Source organism: Rattus norvegicus, chromosome 13 (genome assembly GCF_036323735.1).
Source record: "Rattus norvegicus strain BN/NHsdMcwi chromosome 13, GRCr8, whole genome shotgun sequence".
Lineage (NCBI taxonomy): Eukaryota > Metazoa > Chordata > Mammalia > Rodentia > Muridae > Rattus > Rattus norvegicus.
The window spans coordinates 48,205,162-48,229,732 of NC_086031.1; the positions used below are offsets into that span (position 1 = coordinate 48,205,162).

The 24,571-nt window shown below is 53.1% G+C and overlaps 2 protein-coding genes across 12 annotated transcripts in view; one reads left to right on the top strand and one right to left on the bottom strand.

The window, feature by feature from the left end:
• Window positions 1–7,767, top strand: Mybph (myosin binding protein H). Of its 5 annotated transcripts, none has more exons than XM_006249889.5 (11): window positions 2–399; window positions 487–621; window positions 1,286–1,453; window positions 3,650–3,738; window positions 4,035–4,230; window positions 4,397–4,536; window positions 5,023–5,182; window positions 6,250–6,386; window positions 6,499–6,685; window positions 6,913–6,965; window positions 7,466–7,767. In XM_006249889.5, exons 1-10 carry the CDS (start codon window positions 174–176, stop codon window positions 6,927–6,929), a joined length of 1,455 nt encoding a protein of 484 aa, XP_006249951.1. In that variant the 5' UTR covers window positions 2–173; the 3' UTR covers window positions 6,930–6,965; window positions 7,466–7,767. The 5 variants fall into 5 exon arrangements, 3 of the variants coding, with proteins under 3 accessions (XP_006249950.1, XP_006249951.1, NP_114001.2); NM_031813.2 differs by having other exon boundaries at window positions 108–399; window positions 7,469–7,767; XR_358910.5 differs by having other exon boundaries at window positions 1–399; window positions 6,499–6,965.
• The window catches only part of Adora1 (adenosine A1 receptor), a 36,905-nt gene continuing 18,094 nt past the window's right edge, over window positions 5,761–24,571 (bottom strand). For 6 of the 7 annotated variants that reach the window (XM_039090620.2, XM_039090618.2, XM_006249859.5 and 3 more), the window contains one exon: window positions 5,761–10,036. In XM_039090620.2, coding sequence (XP_038946548.1) covers window positions 9,397–9,951 — 555 coding nt within the window. In that variant the 5' untranslated portion in view covers window positions 9,952–10,036 and the 3' untranslated portion in view covers window positions 5,761–9,396. The remainder of the gene's footprint in view (window positions 10,037–24,571) is intronic. The other variant, NM_017155.3, reaches the window with a different exon arrangement.

Here is a 24,571-nt window from a genome sequence, read left to right on the forward strand (position 1 = left end):
TCCCTGCCCCCCTGTCCCCCTGCCTGACCTGACCCCACAGCTGGGAATGGTTTGCTGGGGGTGGGGCAGCCCCTGCCTTTATAAGCATGGGCCTAGCCTGGAGGCCCAGACCTCCCGCTGACCCTTAAACACTCCACCTTGAACCCCCACCACACACATACACCAGCTCAGAAATGACAGGAAAAGCCACCCCTGAGGCTTCTGTCTCTACTTCAGAGGGGACAGCACCTGAGCCTGCCAAGGTGCCCACTCCAGAGCCTTCTGGACAGGTGGCAGCATCAGAGTCCACGGGGCAAGAGCAGGCTCCAGAGCCACAGAAGCAGCCTCAGGCACAGGACCCTGCAGCCCACGAAGCTCCCGCCACACCTGCCACCATTAAGCCTGAAGCTCCGAGCGAAGGTGACTAGAAGTGGGGACAAATGGAGAAGGGAGGTAGATATGCAGTGGGGGGCTCTTCAACTCACCCTGGCTTCCCCCTTCCTCCAGATGTCCCCAGTGCCCCACTGCAGCTGACCTTGGAGGATGTGAGCCACAGCTCCTTGACTGTGAGCTGGGAGCCTCCGGAGAACCTGGGGAAGCTGGGGCTCCAGGGCTATGTGTTGGAGCTCTGTCGAGAGGGAGGTGAGCACGGGGCTGAGTCCTGCTTCCACCCAGCTGAGTGGGGGCAAGGTGGGGCAGCAGGGAGGAACACAGTCCCTGCAGTGGGTCAGTCCAGGACGAACAAAGGGAGAACATCTAAGCAGTGGTCTTAACTGCCTGAATCCCACCAGAGCTCCACCAGGACCTCTGAAGGCACAGAGATGTCCAATGACCTCAGGACATCTTCCATCCTCTAGGTCCAGGTAGAAGGGTGGGGAACAATGATCTCATAAGAAAGGAAGGAGGTGCTAAATCTCAGAGGATCTTTTTCAGGGGGACTGAAAGTCCCAGGAGGCAGAAAGGGGGGCCGATCTAGAGGAGACTGTAAAGTAGGAGACAGTGAAGACAGCTGGGGAAAATAGTCTCCCTCTCTGATGACCATGTTCAAGTTCAACCTGGCCTCTGTCTCTGCCCCTATGTGTGACTTGGTGACTGTGCCCAGCCTTCTGTATCCCTGTCCCTGGCCATGATCTCAGAGCTCTAGCACCATCTGTCTTTGGTCTTACAAAGTCAGAGAGAGAAGCGAGAGAGGCCATAGCTCGAGAGCGAGGTCAGCTTCTGCCCATCACCCTTGAGAAGGAAAGCCTCCGTGAGAAGGGTGCCCCTGCCACATCACTGACTGTCAGACATTCTCCGCTGCCCTCAGCCTCAGAATGGGTACCTGTGAATCCCCGGCCCGTGATGGTGACCCAGCAGACAGTTCGAAACCTGGCTCTGGGAGACAAGTTCTTCCTGCGCGTGACTGCAGTAAACTCCGCAGGGGCGGGCCCTCCAGCTGTGCTAGACCAGCCTGTCCACATCCAGGAGATCACAGGTAAAGCTACATCTCGCTGCTTGCTCACAGACTAGATGTAACGGGAAACCCAGGCCATGCTCAGCAGGACCCAGGCAGCCACCCTCCACCCCACATCTCATGCCAACATGCACAGTAGACATGCTGAGGTGCCTTGCCTTGTGAAAGGTTCAGGTTCCTCAGCAGCAAGAAGGAGGTCAAAGACGCTACTTCCCTGAATGGTCCAGCCCCTCCCCCACCACCACCATCAGGGAGCAGCTTTTTGTTCAGAGACAAAGCCAAGCTCCCAATGCTAGCAACCAACCATCCATCCTCACTTCTTCTTAATCTTATTCTCCGAAACCATGCACGTTTGTTTTCTATTTTCTAATCTGGGTTCCAGGATCTCTAGAGGTTTTGGGACACGGGGACACCTGCTTACCCCATGTTGTACCCTGACCCTAATGGAAAGAAAAGGAAGCCGTGCAAAGGACCCATCCCTGTAGGGCAGTGCCTCTGTGAAGACCCAGAGGCCAGCTGCTGTCCCTGTTGCTAATATTTCTATTTGCAGGGTGTATTAACCTTAGTGCCTCCCTCCCAAAGCTGATCAAGTTTCAGACTGTTAACAACACTGAGTCATTTGGTCTGTCTGAGCTATCTGGGGACAGTGCAGGGCCCCAGGGTGAAGAGAGACAGGGGCAAGCAGGTGTCTGAAATCTTCTCCATCTTCTTTCTTGTTCCTTGAGGGATGAATGGAGGCCAGAGATAGAACCCTCCATTTCTAGTCAAGGCCTCTAGGAGGAGAGGGTGTCTCAGCCACAGAAGGGGTCAAAAATCAGTTTCGAGGAAATATAAGGACAGGGGAGACCAGAACCACACACTATTATAGCTTATTCAGACCAGGCAGATCCTGGGGGGAGGCCAGAGACTCCTACAGAATCACCCAGTCATTCTGTAGTCTCAGACTCTGAGGCCCACACAGGACTGTTCATAGACACCAAGCTGCTGGACATCTGCTTGGTGGTTTGCAAGAGCGTTATCTGGGTGAGATAGCACCCTCCCCCCCACATAAGCAGCAGGATGTCTGTGCTGACTCCAGCCTGGTTGGCAGAGTCCCAGACCCTCCCCCAGGGGACCCAAGAAGCTCAGACTGCGATGTCTCTGAGGCCTGGTGTTGAAGAAGCAAGCCAGACTCAGCACCTACTTCTCCATTAAAATTCCCCTGGCAGGGAGAGAAGGGGATTTCCTGGAGAGAACGTGGGGTGGAGACTATGAACAAGGGGGAACAGCCGGACCTCTCATGGGCTGGGCAGGGGAGGGTGGGGGCCTTGTCCAGGATCCTGGGCTGCTCAGCTGTCCTCTTCTTGGCCACCTGGAGCTGCCAGGCATTCCTGGCCTCCTGGAGCACTCCAAACCAAGATGCTCCCTCCAGAGCCAAGTGCCTGTTCAGCTAATCCTTGGAGACACAGTGTTCCTTCTTACTCTGTCCCCCTACATGCCACTGACCAACTGCTGCCACCTGTTTGCTGCTTGGGAGGCTCAGGCTCAGTCCCCACACCATCCCCCAGGGGCAGGAGTGGCAGCTGCTGCAGTCTCCCTTGCAATGTCCAATGGCACCAATAGGCCATTGTCAGGAACGGCTTCCTTACCGGAGGAGGGGGCTGACAGAAGACTCAGGGAAGGACTTGGCCACCGTGACACTGGAGGACTGAAAGGCCCAACAAGAGCAGAAGAAGTTTGTGTATCTGCTTTAGCTTCTGTACAACCAGACGAAGCCCCGCCCCCACACCAACACCCCCTGCCCCCAGCAGGCTTCACTTCCTCAGAGAGTCCTGGGCTCCTGGGGTGCCGAATCAGCAGGAACTGAGCACACTGCTTCCCTCTCTAGGCACACTGGCTGACAGGTGCAGAACCCGCCTCCCTCCAGGGGGAGACAGAGAGCCATCCAGGCCCATCTGGAGCCTGAGAATGCCTGGGCCTCAGGGCAAATCCCAACCTGGCAAGTGTCTGGGAGTGCCAGAGATACCAACCAGTTCACACCGCACAGTCCCTGACCTCTCCAGAGCCTCTCAGCTCTCAGCTCCTCGAGGGCCCTAAGGGATTTGGGTCCCTCAATCTCAAAATTGAAGGCTTCGTCCTCCCAGTAGCCAGGCAGCTCGAGCTATAGAAACATAGCAGGTGGGAGCTTGTCCTGTCTAGCCAGAAACTCACACCCGCTTCCCCTTTCTCCTGCCTCAGAAGCCCCCAAGATCCGTGTTCCCCGACACCTTCGTCAGACCTATATCCGCCAGGTGGGAGAGTCTGTCAACTTGCAAATCCCCTTCCAGGTAGGCATAACTCACTGGTAAGAGCCTGCTATGTCAGGGGAGACCTGGGAATGTCAGGATTCCTACAGGAGTCGGCCAGTGACAGATGGCCACCTCTTCCTAGTTCTGCATAGAACTCAGCTGTGAGTAGACAGTTAAGCAACCCCCAGGGCAGGTCACACACGAGAGGACATGGCTCTGGCCAGCAACGGTGGGGCCAGTAGGGCAGGGCTCTTAGACACAGCTAGAGTGGGGTGAGTGGGGTGAGTGGGGTACCTTATACCAATCTGTACTCACCCCAAGCCCACCTTTGTCAGGGGAAGCCCAAGCCGCAGGCCTCTTGGACCCACAATGGCCACGCCCTGGACAGCCAGAGAGTTAATGTGCGCAGTGGGGACCAGGACTCCATCCTCTTCATTCGCTCAGCTCAGCGCTCAGACTCAGGCCGCTATGAGCTCACTGTCCGTCTGGAAGGCTTGGAAGCCAAGGCCGCCATTGACATCCTGGTGATCGGTACACGGGCAGAGGGGAAAGGGCTGTCTCAAAACCATTGTCCCCAACCCCCAACCCCAGAGCTGAGGCGGGGTGAGGGAAGGCTAGGGAAGGCAGGTGCCAAATCTTGGGTGTGGAGACAGACCTGCTTCTCTCCTCGCTGACCTTCATAATCTTGTTCCTGCAGAGAAGCCCGGCCCCCCGAGTAGCATCAAGCTATTGGATGTCTGGGGTTGCAATGCTGCCCTTGAGTGGATGCCACCCCAGGACACGGGAAACACAGAGCTCCTGGGCTACACAGTGCAGAAGGCAGACAAAAAGACAGGGGTGAGGCTGGTTGGGGCCTTACGGGGGTGGGGAAAGAAGTAGTCCAGGCCGAAAAGGTCCATCCCCCTAAGAGGCTACTGCTGACTGACTCCCTGTCTGGCCTCTATCCTCTCAGTCTGTGTGGTACACTGCACTAGGCTGCCATGGAACTATCTTATCATGTGCATAAACCATCCAGGAGTCTGCTAAGCGTAGACCCTGATACAAGGCAGTCGGGGCTGGGCGATGGGGACCCACATATCTAAATAGCACCCAGATAATGAGGCCACATGTCTGCCATCCACACTTTGAGTAGTGAGGCTTGCAAGCTCACGTGGGTGACCCAGGAGGTCCTTCTCCCACTTGTAAGTCCCTCAGGCCCAGTGCTGGATGGTTTAGCCTCCTAAAGCTGGGTCGTGGGATGAGCCCCTCTGAGGAGGATTAGGGTAAGCAGGAAAGACAAGAACCGGGCAAGAGCTGAGGGTAACCCAGTCAAGCTCCCTGCAGCAATGGTTCACAGTGTTGGAGCGATACCACCCCACCACCTGCACCGTCTCAGACCTCATCATTGGCAACTCGTACTCTTTTCGGGTCTTCTCAGAAAACCTGTGTGGCCTCAGTGACTTAGCCACCACCACCAAGGAGCTGGCTCACATCCACAAGGCAGGTGAGTGGATTTGAGCCGGGGGCAGAAAACTGACCAGGTTTGGTGAACCAACATTCGTCCACTTCTTCTTCCGTGTGTCCCACATCCCTCTCAGCTTCTCCTGGGCCACTTCTCCCTGGAACATTTGCTGCCTTCTACCCCCACCCCCCACAGCACCCAGCAGCTCTGTATGAGTGTATGTGCATGTGCGTGCACCCGCTGACGTGGAGCGCCTGTAAATAACCGGGGTGACTGACTGACTTTAGCAAACATCAGAGCAAAGCTATGCAAATGAGCAGCGCCCCTCAGGAGGCTGTGTGCTTAGACAGTGGCGCTAACATCACAGCAGTCACTGGGTCTCCCGCACAGTGTCCCCAGGCACACTCTGCAGGGTAATGTGTACATGATAGGTAGACTGGCAATTGCTAAAAACAATCGCCCACGCAAGACTGGCTGCGGCATTCACTGTCCCATTGAGCGTCTGTCAGTGGGGCCAAATGTGAAACTCCAGAACCTTGAACCCTGCTCATCCCAGATACACACACACACACACACACACACACACACACACACACACACTCGGACCCTGGAAGCCACACTTTATTATTATTATTCTTTTTAATGACATTTATTGGTGTGTGAGTGTGTGTTCACATGCGGACGTGCATGTGTACGTCTAAGGACATGTCCGTTCCCTCCTTCTACCATATGGGTCCCAGGAACTGAACTCAGGGCGGTAAACTTGGTGGCAAACGCCCTCACCTGCTGAGCCATCTCACTCACCCTAGGAGCCGCTTTTACATCAGCCAGAGCATCACAGCCCTGAGCATTTTGTATTTAAAAAGGAAAGCCACTCGGGTGGCAGAGGCAAGCAGAAATGGAAATGTGATGTTCACCTCCTGCCGCAAGACTCGAGTTTTCCCACCCACTCCTCTCCGTTCACCTCCGATCAGCCTCAGCCCTGCTCAGCTAGGCTTTCTCTGGTGTCTTCACACGTTGACCAGGTTGAGCATCCCAACGTTTAGGGTTGAGGCCAGTCTTCTGAAGCCCTCTGCACCCCTATAACCTCAATTCTCCCCTGAACCTAGCTATCACTGCCAAACCTAGAGAGTTTACTGAGCGAGACTTCTCAGAAGCGCCCTCCTTCACCCAGCCGCTGGCTGACCGTACCTCCACTCCTGGCTATAGCACGCAGCTTTTCTGCAGCGTCCGAGCGTCACCTAAGGTCAGAGGCCCTGGGCTGGTGGGCCGGGTAGAGGCAGCAGGGTTGAAACTCTCTTGAGAGCCGTCCCAACCCATGTTCTTACTTCAGTACCCTCATCTGACCTTGCTTCCAGCCCAAGATCATCTGGATGAAAAACAAGATGAGTATCCAGGGGGACCCCAAGTATCGTGCTGTCTCCGAGCAAGGGGTCTGCACCCTGGAGATCCGGAAGCCCAGCCCTTTTGATTCTGGGGTCTACACTTGCAAGGCCATCAACGTGCTAGGAGAGGCCTCCGTGGATTGTCGGTTGGAGGTTAAAGGTGGGAGTCAGAAGGTCGCCCTTAGCACCCTTCTGTGGTGGACAGATTGAGTCCCTCTTTGGAGCTGGACATCTATGGAGCTCAGAGTGAAAATGGAACCGTTTGTGTGACTTTCTAAGTGGGAAGATGTTCTATTTGGGGACTGGGGTGCCGGGGATCCTTGACCTCAAACCTCTCTATTCCCTCCTGTCTTCCCCCAAAGCTCTAACCTATAGGGTCTCTTTCAGCCTCTGCCACACACTGAAGACCAACACAGGCAGAGACTGGGACAAGGAGACAGGTGAGTGGCTGGACCCACTCCTTCAGTTACCTCCAGTAAAAGTGTGGTGTCTAAGAGAAGATTGGGAGAGGAGAATCCACCTTCCAGGCACAAAACGTCACTGGAGACGGGTAGGGTAGGGCAGGAAGGCAGTAGGGCAGGTCTGGGTACATTTTTGTAGCAAAAGACAACTAGCATGCGTGTTCAGTTTGGTACAGACAGTGCAGCGCTGGGCCATGCTGGTGAGGTCCAGAAGGAAAGATACATTGGGTGGTCACAGGACAGCATCTAGTCTTGGCTCCAAATGGCTGTAAACATAGGCATTCTTTTTCCTCGTTAGAAAAGTAAGGACCCAGCCCTTGCCCTGCCTTCCTCATTTGGTGGTTCTGAGGCTCTGGGTGAACTAGGAAGCCTCCAGAGCTGCACTGGGCAGAGCTCAGCATTGGGAATTGAACCTGAGGAAAGACCGAGAAGGGTGGAGGTGGTCCCCTACCCGACTCCCCACCATCTATCTCTTCTAGCAGCTTGGTCACATACCAGGACGCAGACGGACATTCTCTGCCAGGTCCTGCAGACCTGAGGATCAGGCGCCCAGGCATCCCCAAGACCAAGATACCACAAGAACAGCTAATGGGGGTGAACCTCCAGAACCTGCTGGCTCTCTCCACCAGAGGTTGGGTCCAGACCCAGGAGTGGGCCTGGCGGGCCCCAGGTCATACCTCCTGGGTATGAGAGGGCCCCAAGGGTGCAGAGACTGGCACCCCTCTGCAGAATTGTACACTGTGTGAGAAGCATTCAAATAAAGGTGTGTGGTGTTATAGCATGGGGTTTCCAGGGCAGTGAGTGTCATGGCGGACGGGAAGATACTATGTTACTATGAAGGGGCAACACTATCAAGATTAGGAGAGTGCCAACAGGGATGGTCTCAGGATGACATGGGACACTTTTTTTAGACATATGAGTGTTCTGGATCTTGCTAATTCACAATGTGCCACCCTAAATGTGTAACCATAGCAACAGACACACCATCTCTGGAACCTTCCTTTTTCCATCTGCCACCACGCCCATCTCCCAGCTTCTCCCCCAACCCCACCATTACATCTTCTCCACTGAGGTGGTCTGGTTGCTTTCTGACAGTGCTGGGGTGCCAGCACCCCACTCTCCACAGGGGTTCACAATCTTTTATTAGACATAGGGACCTCCTTGAGAACCAGGGACACCTTGCTTCCAACTGAGGGAAGAGCCCAGAATCAAGACTTGGAGTCGATATTCACACTCAGAACCTGTCACCCTCCTCTGCCTGCCGTCCATACAAGGAAGACATCCAGGCTCAGCAGAGTAGGGATTGGTCCTATCTGAGACCCTCCCAAAAGCCTACACTCTATTTGTAACACAGCTTCTGAGCTAAATCCACCTCCAGGAGCATTTTTTTGGATATTTAAATGCCAGCAAGGCACTTCCTCACACTGAAGACAGCAGTCTCCTTTGGTCTGGTCTGACCTGTCACACTTCACACCAAGGGTGCCCACGGTCGCCTGGGATCTCCTTGGACGCTTTCCCCTCCTACCCCCTCAGGCAGCATGCTCCCAAGGGTTGTCCTTCCCAGGGATCCCTTCTCCTGGGCCTTGGAAGGAGAGTCCAGGCCTGCTCTGAGAGTTGGTGAAGCTTGGTGCCCCAGACAGTAAATTACACTGGGGACTCCCAGGAAGTTCAGGGCAAGAAGGGCTCAGTGCTGCTCCCTGCTGGCTAGCTGAAGCCAGCACCTTCTGCACTATTTTTATTCCCAAGGACTTTGTGGCCCACTTTGAGGGCCAGGATGTGAATAAAGTAAATGTGAGAGGATCCCTGGACCCATTCTTTCTGCCTCTCCCAAGTATAAGCCCAGGTGAGGAAAGCAGGTACCACAGCGCCTGCATGGCCAAGCACACAATCCTTGGAGGAGGGGCTGAGGTCTCCTTCCCTGTGATTTACTGTCTTCTCCTACAGAAGAGGAGAGACAGCAAAGCCAGGACATATCCTCTCTCTATCCATTTACCTCTAAGGGACTGTCTTTCTCACCTTGAAGTTGGTCCCTCGGGCCACCAACACCTAATAGCAGGCTCCCCTCCCTGCCTGACTGTAGGAGCCAGAATATTCTAACCCTGGCTCTCTGAACAGCTCAGAGAACAGCCAGGGATGGGGCACACAAGACTCTCCTCACATCTCAGGGCACCCAGTTCCCTATCATAGCCCGCCCCACCTCCAAGCCTCCTCCGGGTCCCCAAGTACAGGGCAGCTAGCTCCTTATAGGGGGGCCCTATTCCATGGTATCTCTTCAGAGCCTCCCTGGTGTCCACAGCCTACACCCCAGCTGGGAAAACTGAGGAGGGACAGTGGGACAGGGTGGGACAGGGAGGACGTGGGAGTTGAACAGAGAGCCGCTGGGCATGGGCTAGACGGAGCAAGGCAGAGTCTAGTCCTCAGCTTTCTCCTCTGGGAGGTCTTCATCGATGGGAGGCTTAGGCTGGCATCGGAAGTGGTCATTCCAAATCTTCAGAAAGGTGACCCGGAACTTGTGGATCCGGAAGGCATAGACGATGGGGTTCATGGCGGAGTTGCCGTGTGTGAGGAAGATGGCGATGTAGATCAGAATGCTGGGTTTCTGGCAGGTGGGGCAGAAGAGGGTGATACAGTTCAAGATATGCAGCGGCAGCCAGCTGAGGGCAAAGAGGAAGAGGATGAGGGCCAGCGACTTGGCGATCTTCAGCTCCTTCCCGTAGTACTTCTGGGGGTCACCGGAGGAGGCTGACACCTTTTTGTTGAGCTGCTTACGGATCAGGTAGAAGACCTCCAGGTAGATGAGGACCATGAGGAGCAGTGGCGGCAGCACCCAGACGAAGAAGTTGAAGTAGACCATGTACTCCATGCTGATAACCTTCTCAAACTCACACTTGATCACGGGCTCCCCAACACTGCCGTTGGCTCTCCAGTCTTGCTCTACCACACTCAGGTTGTTCCAGCCAAACATGGGTGTCAGGCCTACCACAAGGGAGAGAATCCAGCAGCCAGCTATGGCCACTGCCGCCCGCCGCTGGGTCACCACTGTCTTGTACCTGCAGGGAAGAAGGACAAGGTATGAGAAGTGGCTCCATGGTTGTATGTGGGCCCCTCCTCTGGGGCTCGTCTACCCCTGGGGGTCTCTAAGATGAGGCTTCCACACATCCAAGGTCTAGGGTGAGTGTGTCTTTAGCCCGGGGACCTCATCCTTAGGATCTCAGATTAGTCCAGAGTTTGTAAAATCTAGGCTCGTTTCTTCTTTAGCAGAGGGAGGAAATTCTGATTACCAGTAAATATACTGGAAGTCAGGTAATGGTGGCACACACCTTTGATTCCCAGCATTGGGAAACAGCGACAGGCAAATCTCTGTGAGTTCAAGGCCAGCCCAGTCTGCAGAGTGGGTTCCAGGACAGCCAGAGCTGTCTTGCTACTACAGAAAGTAGCAAGAGTCGTAAACAAATAGCCTAAGTATGGCTCACTCTCTGCGCTCACATAGATCTTCCTGGTTTCTCACTGTTGGGCTGTGACGGCCCTAGGGTGGCAGTATAAAGACAGCCAACTAGACAGAGGTTGAAAACAGTTCTGAAGCCTTCCCAAGGCCACACAGAAGCTAACACCGCTGTCCTGTGCTTCCTAACATGTCCCCATTCACCCAAACAGCCAGGTGGTGAAGAAGCGAGAGCTTCTCCACACCAGGCCCACTTCCTCTGGTCCTGTTCCGTTTCGCCATGAGCATCTCATCTCCTGCCTCCCCGGCTTCCCGTTACCCTTCAAGTCATTGCACAGGTTGGTGTCAAGGACCACTCGGCAATGCTCCACTAATTGGGATGATTCTCAGGGAAGAAAGCCTGGTGTTGACTGAGCACCTGCCAGCCCTTCATGCTTCCTCCCGTCCACGCACTGGCACACTTGAGGGGATGCTGTTCTCAACAGACATTCATCAAGGCTCTCTGCATAGGGCACTGCCCTCGGTGCTGGGAACAAGACAAAAAATCCTGCCTCTACATAGCTCGTGTTTGTCGATCTTTTTAAAAGCGAGATTTATTTATTTCTTTTTATTTTACATACATTGGTGTTTTTCCTGCATGTATTCCCATCTGAGAGTGTCAGATCCCCTGGAACTGGAGTTACGGACAGCTGTGAGCCGCCACATGGGTGCTGGGAATTGAACCTGGGTCCTCTGGAAGAACAGCCAGTTCTCTTAACCTCTGAGCCATCTCTCCAGTCCCTCTTTATCATTTTCTATTTGTAAAGGTTTGTTATTTTATCTTTGCCATTTCGAATGGTTCCTCTGCACGTGTGTGAACTCTTGTGTAATCGGGGCGGTGGGAAGACGGCGTCTGACCCCCTGGAAATAGGGTTACAGGTCGTTGTGAGCTGAGGTGTATAGGAGATGGGAACTGAACCTAGGGCTAATAGTTTAGCTATCTCTCCAGCCCCTGTTTGAATACTTTTAATTTTTTAAGTTACATTCAGTGGGGGTTGGGGATTTAGCTCAGCGGTAGAGCACTTGCCTAGCAAGGGCAAGGCCCTGGGTTCGGTCCCCAGCTCCGAAAAAAAAAAAGTTACATTCAGTGTGTGTGTGTGTGTGTGTGTGTGTGTGTGTGTGTTAGAGAACAATGTAAGAGAATCTGTTGTCTCCTTTCACTGTGTAGGTCACAGGATGTTTGTCAGACATGGCAGCAAGTGCCTCTCTTTACCCACTAAGCCATCTTGCTGGCTCTATGTAGCTCACATTTTGGGTGAATCGGCGATAGAATAAGAGCAAGGAGACAGTTGGAGTTCTTAACCTTTTCCAGGTCTGCAGGCACAGAAGACACACATTTAGAATGACTCATGAGAGACAAGGCTGCCTATCAGCCAGAGGTGACAGCCTCTCTTGCCTCTGAGGGCTGAGGGTTTTAATAATATCCCCAGGAGGCTTCCCACATCCCTTAAAATCACTATCCAGCAGTCAGCCATAGTGTCCTCTGCCAGCACTCTGGCATTGGAGAGAGTGCCAAGGGCTGGGGCCTGCCCAGCTCTGTGCCAAGGAGCTGCAGAGTCTGTGGCTTGCCCAATTGTTATTTTCCAATGCAGCTCTGAGAGTGCTGGGGTGGCCTCCCGAGCACTGGGCTGTGAAGGGAGGGCTCCGACCATTTCCTTCTGTCCGGTGCCGTTAGGATCTTCAGCTTTCTGTTACTTAGCCACCGTTCCCGGGCCCCTAAGGATCCACTGACATCCACCTGCCCCTGCAGGCTACAGAGACGAGGACATCGCTGGGGGAGGCAGATGGTCTCTTGAAGGCCAGCAAGCGATGGGCCTTTGGAACCTCTTATCTTGTCCCTTCATTCCAACCAAGAAAGTGAGAACTGCAGCCGACTCTAACACCTTTAAAGTCCTGCCCGCCCCCGCCTCTGTGATAACAGGATTCTTGTGTTCCCAAACTATCAAGAAGCCATAGAGCTCATTCCTGGGTGCCTCACTCTGCCAACACAGTGGAAACCATTCTCCTCCCTCATATCTGCAGCAGAACAGCCAAGTCGCTGCAGCCTTTGCAGTCAGAAGACCTGAATGTGGGCACCGAGTCTGCAGTTTGCTAACTCAATTCCTTCCTGCTTCAAAGAGTAAGGATGATATAAGAATGAGATAACATATGTTCAAATACTCTGAAAATATCCTCTTAATGCTCCCTGGCCTGGGCTTTTACCACACCAAGCTCCTAAGCAAACACATACCTGCAATATCCCAGCCCTTCCAGGACTCAGCAAACACAGTCCTAGTACTTACTATCCAAACAGCTCACCCAGGTCTGGCTCATGCAGACCTTCAAGTGCCTCCCTCACCCCCCATAGCCTTCCAGACACAAGGAAGCAAGTTCTGGGCAAGAATGTATAGGGAAGGAACACAGAAAGGCAGACCACCTTGTGGGGTATACAATCTTGACCCTCATCTGGTGGTTAGACAAGGTAGGCCCCTCCTGAAGCAGAGGGGCTGCAGACATAGGGAGGGCAGGGCCAAGGGTGCTGCTCCCAATCACTGTGCATCCAAATCTTTCCTTTAGATCTTTTTTTGTAGTCCGCAAAGCCATTTCGCGGCCATGTCTCGGGGGAACTCCATAACCACACTGTGTGGGTGTGTAGCACATAGCAGAGAGGCAGTAGTAATAAGGATTACAGTGTCTACGTGCCCAGGTCTCCTACATCCCAGCCCAGACTCCCTTCAGGACCCAGGCTAACTGGGTCATCTAGACTCAGATGGTGGCAGGTTGAGAACATCCTTTGCTTTAACACGGGGGAAAATGGACTAGTTCGAGAAGGGCACCACCAAAAAATGGAGGGTGCACAAGGTGACCTCAAGTACTGAGAGTGGGGTCCATCCCAACACCCACATGTGGATACAGATGACAGGAGAGATGGGCACTAACAGCATCCCATATGGAAGAGAGGAACGCCCAGAAAGGGCCCCTATCCCTACCCCTCCCTCCTTACCCTTCTTGCCTGCCCAAAGCCCCTGGGGTTAAAGCTTTCCTGGGGCTCCTCCAGCACCAGGTCCCAGCCGACCCTACAGTACAGGGTATCAGTTCCCATCTGTTTTTCTTGCTATTTTCTCCCTGGTGGGAAAAACTAGACCCAGGACCTTGGCTGAGGTAGGTCAGGCTCTCTGGGGCCAGGAGAGACACTCATCTCTCCTTCTGCCAGGAAATAGGAAGTTGATGCATGTGGCGGGAGCATGGAAGATGTCTACCATGCTTGGGGAAGTCTCTCTTAAGTCCAGATATAAGTCCTCACCACCGCTACGGGCTGTGTTGTGGGGCGTTCCGTTCCAGACAGTGGGGATGTGGAAAAAAAAAGTAGGGAAACATCCCCTTAAAGGTTAAGTAGAAGTGGCAGCATTGTGACACTTACCTATGACCCCAGCACTTGTGGGAGAAGCAGAAGGATCAGAAGTTCAAGGTCATTCTCGGCTACATAAGAAGCATGAGCAAGCCTGGGCTACGTGAGACCCTGTCTCAAAAAGAAAATTTTAAAATAAGATTTAACGGAAGGCTTTGAGCTAGGCGTGGTAGCTCACACCTGTACATCTGACCCTTGGAAGTAGAGGCAGGAGGATCATGAGTTCATGGCTAGCCTGGGCTACACACTGAGGTTCCACTTTACTGCCATCCCCGAACATAACTCATACCACGGTTTCTCCCTTCCACCGTGTGGTTTCTGGAATCAAATTCAGATCACTGGGCTTGGCACCTTTCCTTACTGAGCCATCTCGAGAGTACTTAGCACGGTATCTTTAAAAGTCAAGACATTGCTAGCCCATGCCAAAGCATGTGTTAGTGTTCCTCTCCTTATCAATGGCTGTAATGTGTGTATACTGGAGTAGTGAGGTGTCGGCACCCCTGAGATGGAGAGGGAGGACTCAGGAGAGAAGTGGAAGGCCTCTTGTTGCAAGACAGAGTGGTTCATACACCTATGTCTGTCTTAGGTAGGAGTTTTACTGCTGTGAACAGACACCAAGCCCAAGGCAACTCTTACAAGGACAGCGTTTAATTGGGGCTGGCTTACAGGTTCAGTGGTTCAGACCATTATCATCAAGGTGGGAGCATGGCAGTGTCCAGGGAGACATGGCACTGGAGGAGCTGGGAGTTCTACCTCTTGTTCCAAAGGCATCTAGAAGACTAATTCCCAGGAAGCTAGGAGAGAGGTCTCAAAGACCACCCCCACAGTGACACCACTTCCTCCAACAAGGCCATACGTCCTATCAGTGCCATTCCCTGGGCCAAGCATATTCGAACCACCACAATGTCCAAATAGGACAGAGGGGAGGAAGCCATGCTCCTTCCCTGGACATTCCTCAGAGCTGCCACATGAGAGGAAGCCAAGGGAGGAGTACCCAGAAATAACAGGTAGCTGGTGAATAATAACTGATGTTGCTACTGGGCTATCCTCCCCTGCTGTAATCTAAGTGCTGGCTAGCTTTGCTGGCAGGATCCCACTGCTCTCTGCTGGACCCTAAGTACTATTCTTATCCCGGTAACTGCACTGACTGAGACCCACAGCCATCGAGACACACGTCCAAGGTCTCCCAACCTGGAAGCTTCGAGTTGGAATTTTTGAGTCTGAGATGTGTCTACATCTAAACCCTGTGCTACATCAACTGGGACACGGAGACAAGAGCTGAATAGAGGTTTTTAGCATGGAGCCCAGAAGACCAGAAAGGAACCCTGAGAGCCGAGGCTGGGCAGACATAGCCCTTGACTAAGGTAAAGACTGGAGCTGAGAGCTAAATGACTACCAGCAAGTTATTCAGGCAAAGTTCCGGGCCAGCGCCTCGCAGGCAGAAGGCACTGTGAACATGGAGCCTGGGAAAGCCTAAGGAAAGTGTTGTACAAGTCACAGGAGGGGAGGAGCTGGCTAGCTCAGCAGAGATCTGGCCAGGGACTGTCACCTAAGGTAGTAATAATGGTTCTAAGGTTTATTCTAAGTGCAGGGAATCCTCTTTCTGCAAAGGAGCGGCATAACCCATCCTGGTTTTAAAAAATGACACACAGAGCTGGGTGATAGGGTGCAGTGGCAGGGACCACGGAACAGCGAGGAGACCAACACGGCTCGTTCAGTCGCGCAGGCAGCTGGTAAATACAGGGTGCCTCTATAGACACAGCGGATCCGGGGTGAAGGGTACAGCCTTTGAATGTACTTGGGAAAAAGGTGATGAAGACCTGGGGCTAAGTGTGAATGCCTGGGTTGGGGAAGAAGCAAGATGACTCTCAATTTTATCCTGACCAAAGTGGGTAACGGGGCCACTGTCTTTCAAGTGTCCCTGACCCTTTGACCTTACAGTTCATCTGAGAACTGAAGCCCACCATCAGGAGCACCCAGTGTTTACATAGCTGGACCACACTCTCGCTGCAGGGCCTTTGCACTTCCTGCTCATCTGTGAGGTCTCCCCCATCAGCTCTCAGTTCAGATGTTACCTCCTCAGAAAACAGTCCAGATTCGTTCCGGGGGGGAGGGGGGGGACAAAACAAAACAAAGCAACAACAACAAAAAAAAAACCAAAACAACAACAACAACAAAACCAAATGGTCCCCATCACCCTGGAGGCTCTTAGAATATTTAATTATCTTGACAGAGATGTCACCTTCTGGCTTTATGTGGGCATTGGTAGTATATGTGTTTCCCTCTGGTGCTGTGCAAAAGGTCCTTTAGGACAGAGCCTCCCCCCCCCCCGCATGCTCACACTGCACCCCCAGCCCCCAGCTCCTAAGACAGTGCTCAGTAACCATGCGTTGACTGAATCAATAAACAGGAGAAAATGGATCAGTGAACCCATGCATCATTTAATCCGGAATGACTGGCTGAGAAGCCACCACGTGGCACATCCTAGGGAGCCAGAAATGAGGCCAGAGGGATAAGCGAATGTTATCTGTCAGTCAGGCGCTCGGTTAGAAAATCAATGGGAAGCCAGGTATGGCGGCATATACCATTAATCCCAGAACTCAGGAGGCAGAAGCAGGCAGATCTCTGTGAATGGAGGCTAGCCTGATCTACATCGGTAGTTCCAGAATAAACAGAGTTACATAGTGAGACCCTTTCTAGAAAAAGCAAACAACTGAAAAGAGAAAGTCAACCGGAAAGGCAGTCCAGAGAAGGGCCACAGAGGAATGTGCCCTGGTTTGTTCCCTGGTACGCTGAGAGTCCAGGGATCTGGGACCAGTCAGACAGTCACAGATCTCCTACCTGGGCCCTGTGACATAAGGTTAAAGTTACAAGTGTCTCTGGTAAGAGGGATAACAAGTGTTACCAGTCAGCCACCAACACATCCTGACAACTTGGAGTCCAGCACTGCCCTTCACACTTCTACCAGAAGAGCAAATTCCTAGGTCCCCCAGTCTGCGGTTCAGTGAGGCAGGCCGTGGCCCTCTAAGACCCAGCAGGAGCCCTACAGTGGCCAGCTCCTCCTGGGTCCTTTCACCTCATGAATGTTCTCTTTCATGGATGAGATCACTTCCCCTTGGAGGCTGGATGGGCAGCAGGTGGCCTCTCCCAGCCTCGGTATCAGAGGCAGACTCTGCCGGGATTCTGCCTTTAGGAATACATTTTAGGTTGGCTCTGAGAACATGAACAATAAGGACAAGAAAAGCTCACAATGCTTCCTGATAAAGAACCCAGCATGAGACCTAGACCAAGACAAAGATGTGGATAGAAAGGACAGTGGGGAAAGAAAAGGGCCCAGGGCTGTAAAGACTCCTCTTTGAAAGGCTGAGAATGGCCAGTCAGGAAGGTTAAAAGGCAACTTGCTGTCACTGCGAGAAGACGGGAACACACTGGTCCTGAAGCTGTCCTAGGCCTTTCCTCCTGGCTCCACTCTGCTCTGTGGTGTGGAGTGGCTGATCCCTGATCCTGAGCGAGCTGGGTCTCAGAAATACTGACATATTCGAGAGCCCAAGAGGAAGCAGGGAGCCAAGCTCCTCATTTGTCCTAGCCCGTGGACCTCAGGCAATAGTTCATCATTTGTTTGGATCTACCTCCCTCCACACAGGCCTCCATTACTGTCTGGCTCGCTTCCCTACAGCCTTCGGCCTAGGAGGCTCTTCCGGTTGTTGCTCATTCCTGGGTCGCTGCACCATCTGGTTGGCGTCTCAGCTGCTGCTTACCGTGTAAGCCACCCCAGGTGTCAGAGACACCCTGGTTGGACCTCAGGAGTTTAGGAGGAGAGCTGCTGCAGCCGAACCGAGCTGTTATCTCACAGAACGGCTGCACGAGGCGGGAGCCCATCAGCTGTGGAGAGCCAGGCAGTGTCCTCAGGCTGTTACACCTGTTTCCTGTCTCCTGCTCTTCACAGGGCCTCTGGGCACTGGGGCAGAGAAAGGAGAGCTGCATGGGCTGAGCCTGTGCCTTCCTGCACTCATGCAGTACCCACAGTCAGGGGAGTCCTCCATGGGATGGCCAACGCCTTTCCTTCCACAGCCTTTGCGGAGATGGAGTCGTACTTCACGGCTCTGGTCCCCTCCTCCCTGCCTCCCTTCCTAAGGACAATTTCAACCCCTTGTAACTGGAAACTTGGATTTCAAAACCGGGGAAGTAAGGCTTTCAGACATATTAAAATACTTCCTGCAGAGAAATTCTTCCTCCCAAAGGAGAACAGGAAACAAGATACAATCAAAGGCTCTCGGCACACTCCGGGGGCCAAATATTTAATAGTAACATTTCCCAGAGGAGTCTGGCTCAGGAGCCCAGGGAGAAGGCCAGATGTTGGGGGGCTTAAGAATCCTGCTTGCTTGATCCCTGTGACATCACCCATCACCCCAAACATCAGTATCATCTGACACCCCCCTCCCCAAAGAGAGGTGAGCTAGAACCCCAGGGCCAGGTTCAAGGCAGCCTAGAGGCGGGGAGGTGTCTCTAAACTTCCTGAAAGAAAAGAGCTGGGTAAACGGATTAGGTCGTTACGGATTAGGTCGTTAGCGTAATGGACCTTGCAAATATCTCCTGGTCACTCGCTGAGGACAAACAACTCCGCAGCCTAGTGGAGAAGACAATTAGGCCCCCATGTGTGATTCAGACACAGCCTCTATTCTGAGCTTCTTCCCCTCCCCCCCTTCAGATTCAGAGCCCCTTTCTGGGTGCAGAGGGTGAAGGAAGCAACAGTCACTGTGCAAAAGGAACTCTGGGTCTCATGGGGGAGGCCCAGTCCTAAGCAGCCTGAGAAGAGCTGTGTGAGCTGCAATGCCCAACACCAAAGTCACCGTGCAGTGGCGACCGAGGACGTCACCGTGCAGCGACGTCCCCGATTCCGAGGTCACTGAGATATCTAGCTCTGCAGTCTGCCACCAGCCCATGCACCTTGAGATGAGGTGAACGTCCCTCTGGATGTGTTCCGTCATCCCTCCAAGGGATTTGGGTGTACCTAGCGGCTCTGATCCACAGGCTGCAGGCGGGAGGTATGGAGGGTGGGTCTCAAATCTGGGGAAGGTATAATTTCCAAACGCAGTGGCCCATGGCTCCCTTTCTTTTCTCTCCTGTCTGGGGCATATCAGAACAATCCCTTGAAAACAGGAGGCCCAAGCTGATGGCTCATAAAACTGCCTGAGCAACCTTGAGATCCAGACAACTCCTCCTCTCCTGAAGGCCAGATGAAGTGGTCATGAGAGAGGCAAGAGCGAGAGTGAAAAGGGAGTAAACCCGGGGACCGGGACGAAGAGATTAGTGCTACCCGCCATGCGTTGCCCTCAGGTTGGTCTCTCCAACCCTCCCTCCAAGTAAAGCCAGGCTGGAGGAAAGGCCATGAGCAATGGTCTCACCTGCGGTGGTATGGGCTGAGTCATCTAGTGGGGTGGGAACATGATGGACATATTGGCCTGTATGTAGCTTCCTGGCAGGACTGCCCTTGCTGGCTGGACTGAGCTGGTGAGAGAGGCACAATTCTTTTTCCAACACTATGGAGACGCCTGTCGTCAAAGCATCTTTGGGGGCCCTGGGAGGGTACTTCAACTTCTCACCAGCCTCTCCAGCCTTGCAGACTGACCACTTCAAGGGGCAGCAGGGGACATCTCCAAACCAACTAATGCCCCTGTGGGACAGGATGGGGCTGGCAAGATGTTAAGTTTCTCAGGCTAGGAAAGTAGAGATGTCCGCACTCCTGCCTGATGTCGAGAACCCCAAAGGCAAGCTGCCCTCCTTGGAAGAGCTAACTGTAGCAAGGTCCCCATCAGTGGTCCAGACTCTGCCATGAGTGAGCAAGGCTTCGGTGATGTCTTCCCACTTGGGATAGCTGTGTGTTCATCTGGAGCACGGGGAAAGGAGGAGATGTGCTGAGTACTGGTAGACAGCGTTGGCAGTCCCTCCTCCAGGGAAAGTTTCCCTGCTTCAAACTGTCCCGCAGAGCGGAGATGGGGGGCAAAATGGAAAGGAAAAAGAGTGGCCGGTCTGCTGAGGGAAGAAACAAAGGAATGAATGCTCAGAATCCAAGCCCAGGCTGTGGCTTCTCTCCATTCATAGCTTGTAGCCTTGAGAAGTAACAATTCTCCTGGCGGGAAGATGAGGCAGGCAGTGGGGCCTGTTGGGTTTATCAGCCAGCAGCTCTGGGTGACTGTCGTCATGCCCAGCATGTTGAAGAAGCCCCCCCGCCCGCCCCCTCCGATCTGTGGGAAACGCGGCTTCTGAAGAGATACAGAACAGGGCGCAGGCACACGGATGAACAAAAAGACACTGTTTGGCTTTGGAAGGACAAGCTTGGGGCTTCCGGTTCTGTTTCACAGCCAGTTCTCTCAACCATTCCCCCAATGCTGGGAATCCGTGTGCTCCTGCTCTATCTAAGCAGCAGAGAGTGGGAGGGGCTTGGGGGTGTGCTTCGCCCAGCATCAGAACTGGGGATCCTGGAGCTGTGCCCCTAAACAGTTGTCTTAGGCGGTACTCAGTGTGCAGGCTGAAGATGAAGAGGCCAGTGCAGGAGAGCCAGGCCCCGTTTCCTCCTCCCATCCATCAGACTAGTATTTGGCCCGCCTGCAGCCAAGGCCTGTTTCCACCATAAGGACTATGACTTGCCTCTGCTGGAGACAGCGTTGAAGATTCTAGATATGCCCCAAGGTCAAGCTTAAGACTGGGGAGGCACCACCAATGAACCTGGAGTCATGAGAGTTGAAGCCCTCAGACGTCCCATGCCTGGGGAGTTAGGAATGATACTTCGTTCGATAGAGGCGGCTACTCCCTAAAGCTCCCAGCATCTTGCTGTGTGCTCTGGAAAAAAACCTGACGTGTGGCAGACTGGGGAGTAGGACAGAGCACTCCACCTCAGTAGGACAAGGAGCTCCACCTTGGAAGACATCCCAAAGAAAGAATCTGGCCACACCCTCAGATCTCCAGAGTTAAACCCAGTCCCTCCTGCTGTCTCGGGCCTAGAAGAAGAGTTCTAATTTTCTCCAGCTTCTCCGTTCCCCCTACCTTGACCCCTACTCTAGAGGTTAGAGCCCTGAGCACCAATTGTTGGAATCCTAGCACCTACACCTCCCTTACTGGCTCTACCAGGTGTCTTCCCGATGCTTTCTTTGCGGGCACACTGCCCCATTGGGCCAGGCCTTTAGAAACCAGCCTTTCGGAGCCAGTAGCCTCCAGCAAGAGGTGCTGCTCAGAGCTCTGTGCCCTGCCTGTGCTCCGCATGAAGGGATGTCCAAGGACACAGAGGCCATAGACGGTGGAGCCAGCCAGGCAAAAGACCCCTTCCCAAGAAGCACACAGAAGGAGGTAGCAGGCAGATCCTTGAGCCCAGCAGAAGCTAATGCTCCACTCCAGCCCCACAGGACAATCAGAAATACCAAGAACCCAATGGTGAAGACAAAGCCAGTTCAGCACCCACTGCCTAGAGCAACCATGGAGCCCATGGTATATATGCTCATATATGCTCTGCTAAAACAAAACAGGTGGGATTGTTAACTTGGGCAAAAGTCCATAACTCAGGCGGTCCATGGGTCTGGAGGACCCTGCTATTGTTGTTTTGCTAAATGGAGACATGTTGTCAAACTCCTTTCTAAATATTTATATGTATATCCATAGGTTAGTGTCAGCCCTGAGCAGAGAAGCTGCTCTCTGCAGTAGGTGTCAGTTAACACAGAGAGACTCACAACTAGTCAAAGTGCTAAGTGTCAAGTGTCTGTCATTGCATGCTTAGCTCTAAATGGGACAGGGAAACACCAAGACTCGGGGGACATTGTGGAAGAGGGGGCAGAAAGAATGTAAGATCCAGGGGACCGGGGAAAGGGGCTGTCTTCTGGGCACCTCGGGGCTGCTGCTCTCATGAACTCCCTGCAGCTATGGTTGGCTGCACAAGGTCAAGCCAACAAGGCAGGTCAGCGTGCCAACAGGCAGCTCTAACTAACTCAGTAGGCTACAAAGTCAAGAACAGGAGACACAAAGGTGAGGGGGGACTTGCTGGACAGTGTCGGGGGTGGGGGTGGGGGTGGGGGGGAGTTGGAGTGGACGTGATCCACATATATTTTATACCTCGCCTGTGTGAAATTATCAGTAAATAAAAGATGTTCTTTTATTTTAAAAAAAAAAGGTTTTTAAAAAGGCAGAAAGAGGGAAAAAAGGAGACACAATAGCTTAAAAACAGTTACAAATATGTCATATATTGAACAAAAAAATCAATAACTCTTTAAGTATGGCTAAAGAGGAGGGGCAGTAAGAAGGCAGCCTGAAACTGCTCCCCCTTTCTCAAGACCAACACCCTTCTTGGCAGGCAGAGGAGCTCTGAGCCTAGCTCTCATTCAGAGGAGGGTCTCTCCCTAGATTTTTCCAGATCTCCACTTGAAGATCCAGCCTTAGTCAGCTGCTTCCATGGAGAGTCTAACCTCAGCTCCATCTCTTCCAAGACCAGACCTTCTCTTCACTACCCTTCACTGAGTGGAAATGGGAGGCAGCCTTCTGCCCTGCCCTTCAGGGTGCCCTATCATTTGTATCCAGGGGACAGAGCTCCACGTAGCTGCTGGCAAGGACCCAGAGCAGGAGCCTGGCCAGGCAGCTTCTCTGGGGGTTGATCAATAAATCCACTTTCGGTTGTTTCTTCCACTTCTGTGCAGCCTCATGAATCACAGGAGTCTGCATGGCCCTGGGTGAGGGAGTCTCGCTTATGAGGTGTTGGGGGAGGGGCTTATTAGATCAAAGCCTTTCTTTTCCATCCACCATTCATGAAAACTTCCGCGGTGCCTTGCCCAGAGCTGGAAAAAGAAAGCACCAAACCATCTATCTGTAGGAAGTCTTGGGGAGCTCAACAGACAGAGCGGTCCTGCAGCCTGGGGGTGGGGAGGGCCGGCATTTAAGCAGTGGCAGCAGGCACATGTGGGTCTTCACTTCCCAGCCAGTGTCTGTTCCAAAGGTCCCAGATCCCAAGCCCCACAGAAGATTGGCTACCTCCCCATACTCTCCAACCTCACCTGCCAGACTTCTTTAGCTGGTACCAGCTATCGCTAACAGGCCACAGCAAGAGGACGCTGTCATGGGCTTTCACAGGAACGGGGGGGGGGGGGCTGGTTATAGTCACACCTGCTGTGTCAGCATCTCAATGGATGACATCACTTCTCAGAACCTTAGTCCCCTCATTTGCAAAGCAGACCTGCTACCTTCCTCCCTGTGGGCTGGCTGTACAATCAATCTCTCTTTCTCCCCCGTCCTCCCTCCCTCCCTCCATACCCTCCTACCTCCCTGTTCTTTACAAAGCTGTACCAGGAAGAAGGGACCCATCTCTGAAGAAGAGCGAGGCACCCAAGGTCATGCACCTACTGGCTGGAACCGGAACTGCGCTCACCAGGCACTTCTGAGGCTTACGTTTGTTTTTTTGTTGTTTGTTTGTTTGTTTGTTTTGTTTTTAACTTTGTTTTGGGATGATTCTAAATTTTACTTATTTTTTAGCAACAAATGATAATTGTATGTGCTTATGGGGTACACAGACGCTTCAGTGTACAAAGCCCTTCTATTCAGCGAATCCCCGCTTTCAGAATTGCCCAAGTGGATTCTGTTTGGGGTTTCACAAGCTGACATTCCTGGGAGCCTATGAGGAATATGAGGGTAGGACTTTGCTCTCTCACTCTCTCCTGTCCAGATCTTTGGAGCTCCTCCACACTGGACAATGGGCGTGAGTCACCTGGGGGCCCTTTAAATCAGATTATGAATCAGCAAGCCTGGGGTGGGACTGGGTCCTGCATTTCCACCAAGCTCCCAGGAAATGCCGAGACCACTGGTCCCTGACCTGGCTTGGCTTAGCTTAGTGAGACCCAGTGGCACTCAGCCCAATATCTGACGCAGAAGTAGCTCTCCCAACCCCGGTCTGGGAAGGAGGTAAGGGAGGAAGCTCAGAAAAAGAAAGGCAGTGCTGTGGATCACACAGGAAGTCGGTACTCATCGCAGCCCTGCAGAATGTGGGGAGCCAGGTGTGCTGGTGCACGCCTACACTCCCAACATTGGGAAGGAAGGATCAGGAGGAGTTCAAGGTCGTCCTCTGCTATACAACATGAAGTCAACTTGGCTACATGAGGCTCTGTTTAAAACAAAACAAACCACTGTGGGGCTGGTTCTCCCATAGAAAGATATGGCTGCACATGGGGGAGGAAAGGACTGGGAACCAGGACGGCAGAAGAGGAGAAAGAGCTACCTCAGTACCACAGTGCCCGGATGCCAAAGTCAGCTTGCAAGACTGGCAGAACGGTTCTGTTACTATCTGTCTTTTTCCCCACTAGAGACTAAGTTTGGGGCTTCATGTACTAAGCAAGGACCCTATCACTAAGCTGTACCTTTAACTTAGGGGGAGGGAGTGGGGGGCGGGGACAGAATTTCACTAGGTCACCCAAGCTGGCTTTGAACTTAACTCGGTAGCCCAGGCAGGCCTTGAGTTTGCCACCCACCTGCTTGGCTCTCCTATGTATCTAGGGTTACAGAAGTGCTACAATCTTACAGACATAGCTGAGGCTTAGGAAGATGCGAAAAGCCCAAGGCTAAGACTTAGCTGCTTCTTACCTGAGCTGAGACTGAGCCAGCCCTGTTTCTCCCCAGGGACTGGTAGAAAGAGGGTACCCCTGGGTCCTCACAGCACCCAAGCTTAGGAGCCAGGTAGAGTCTGCTGGG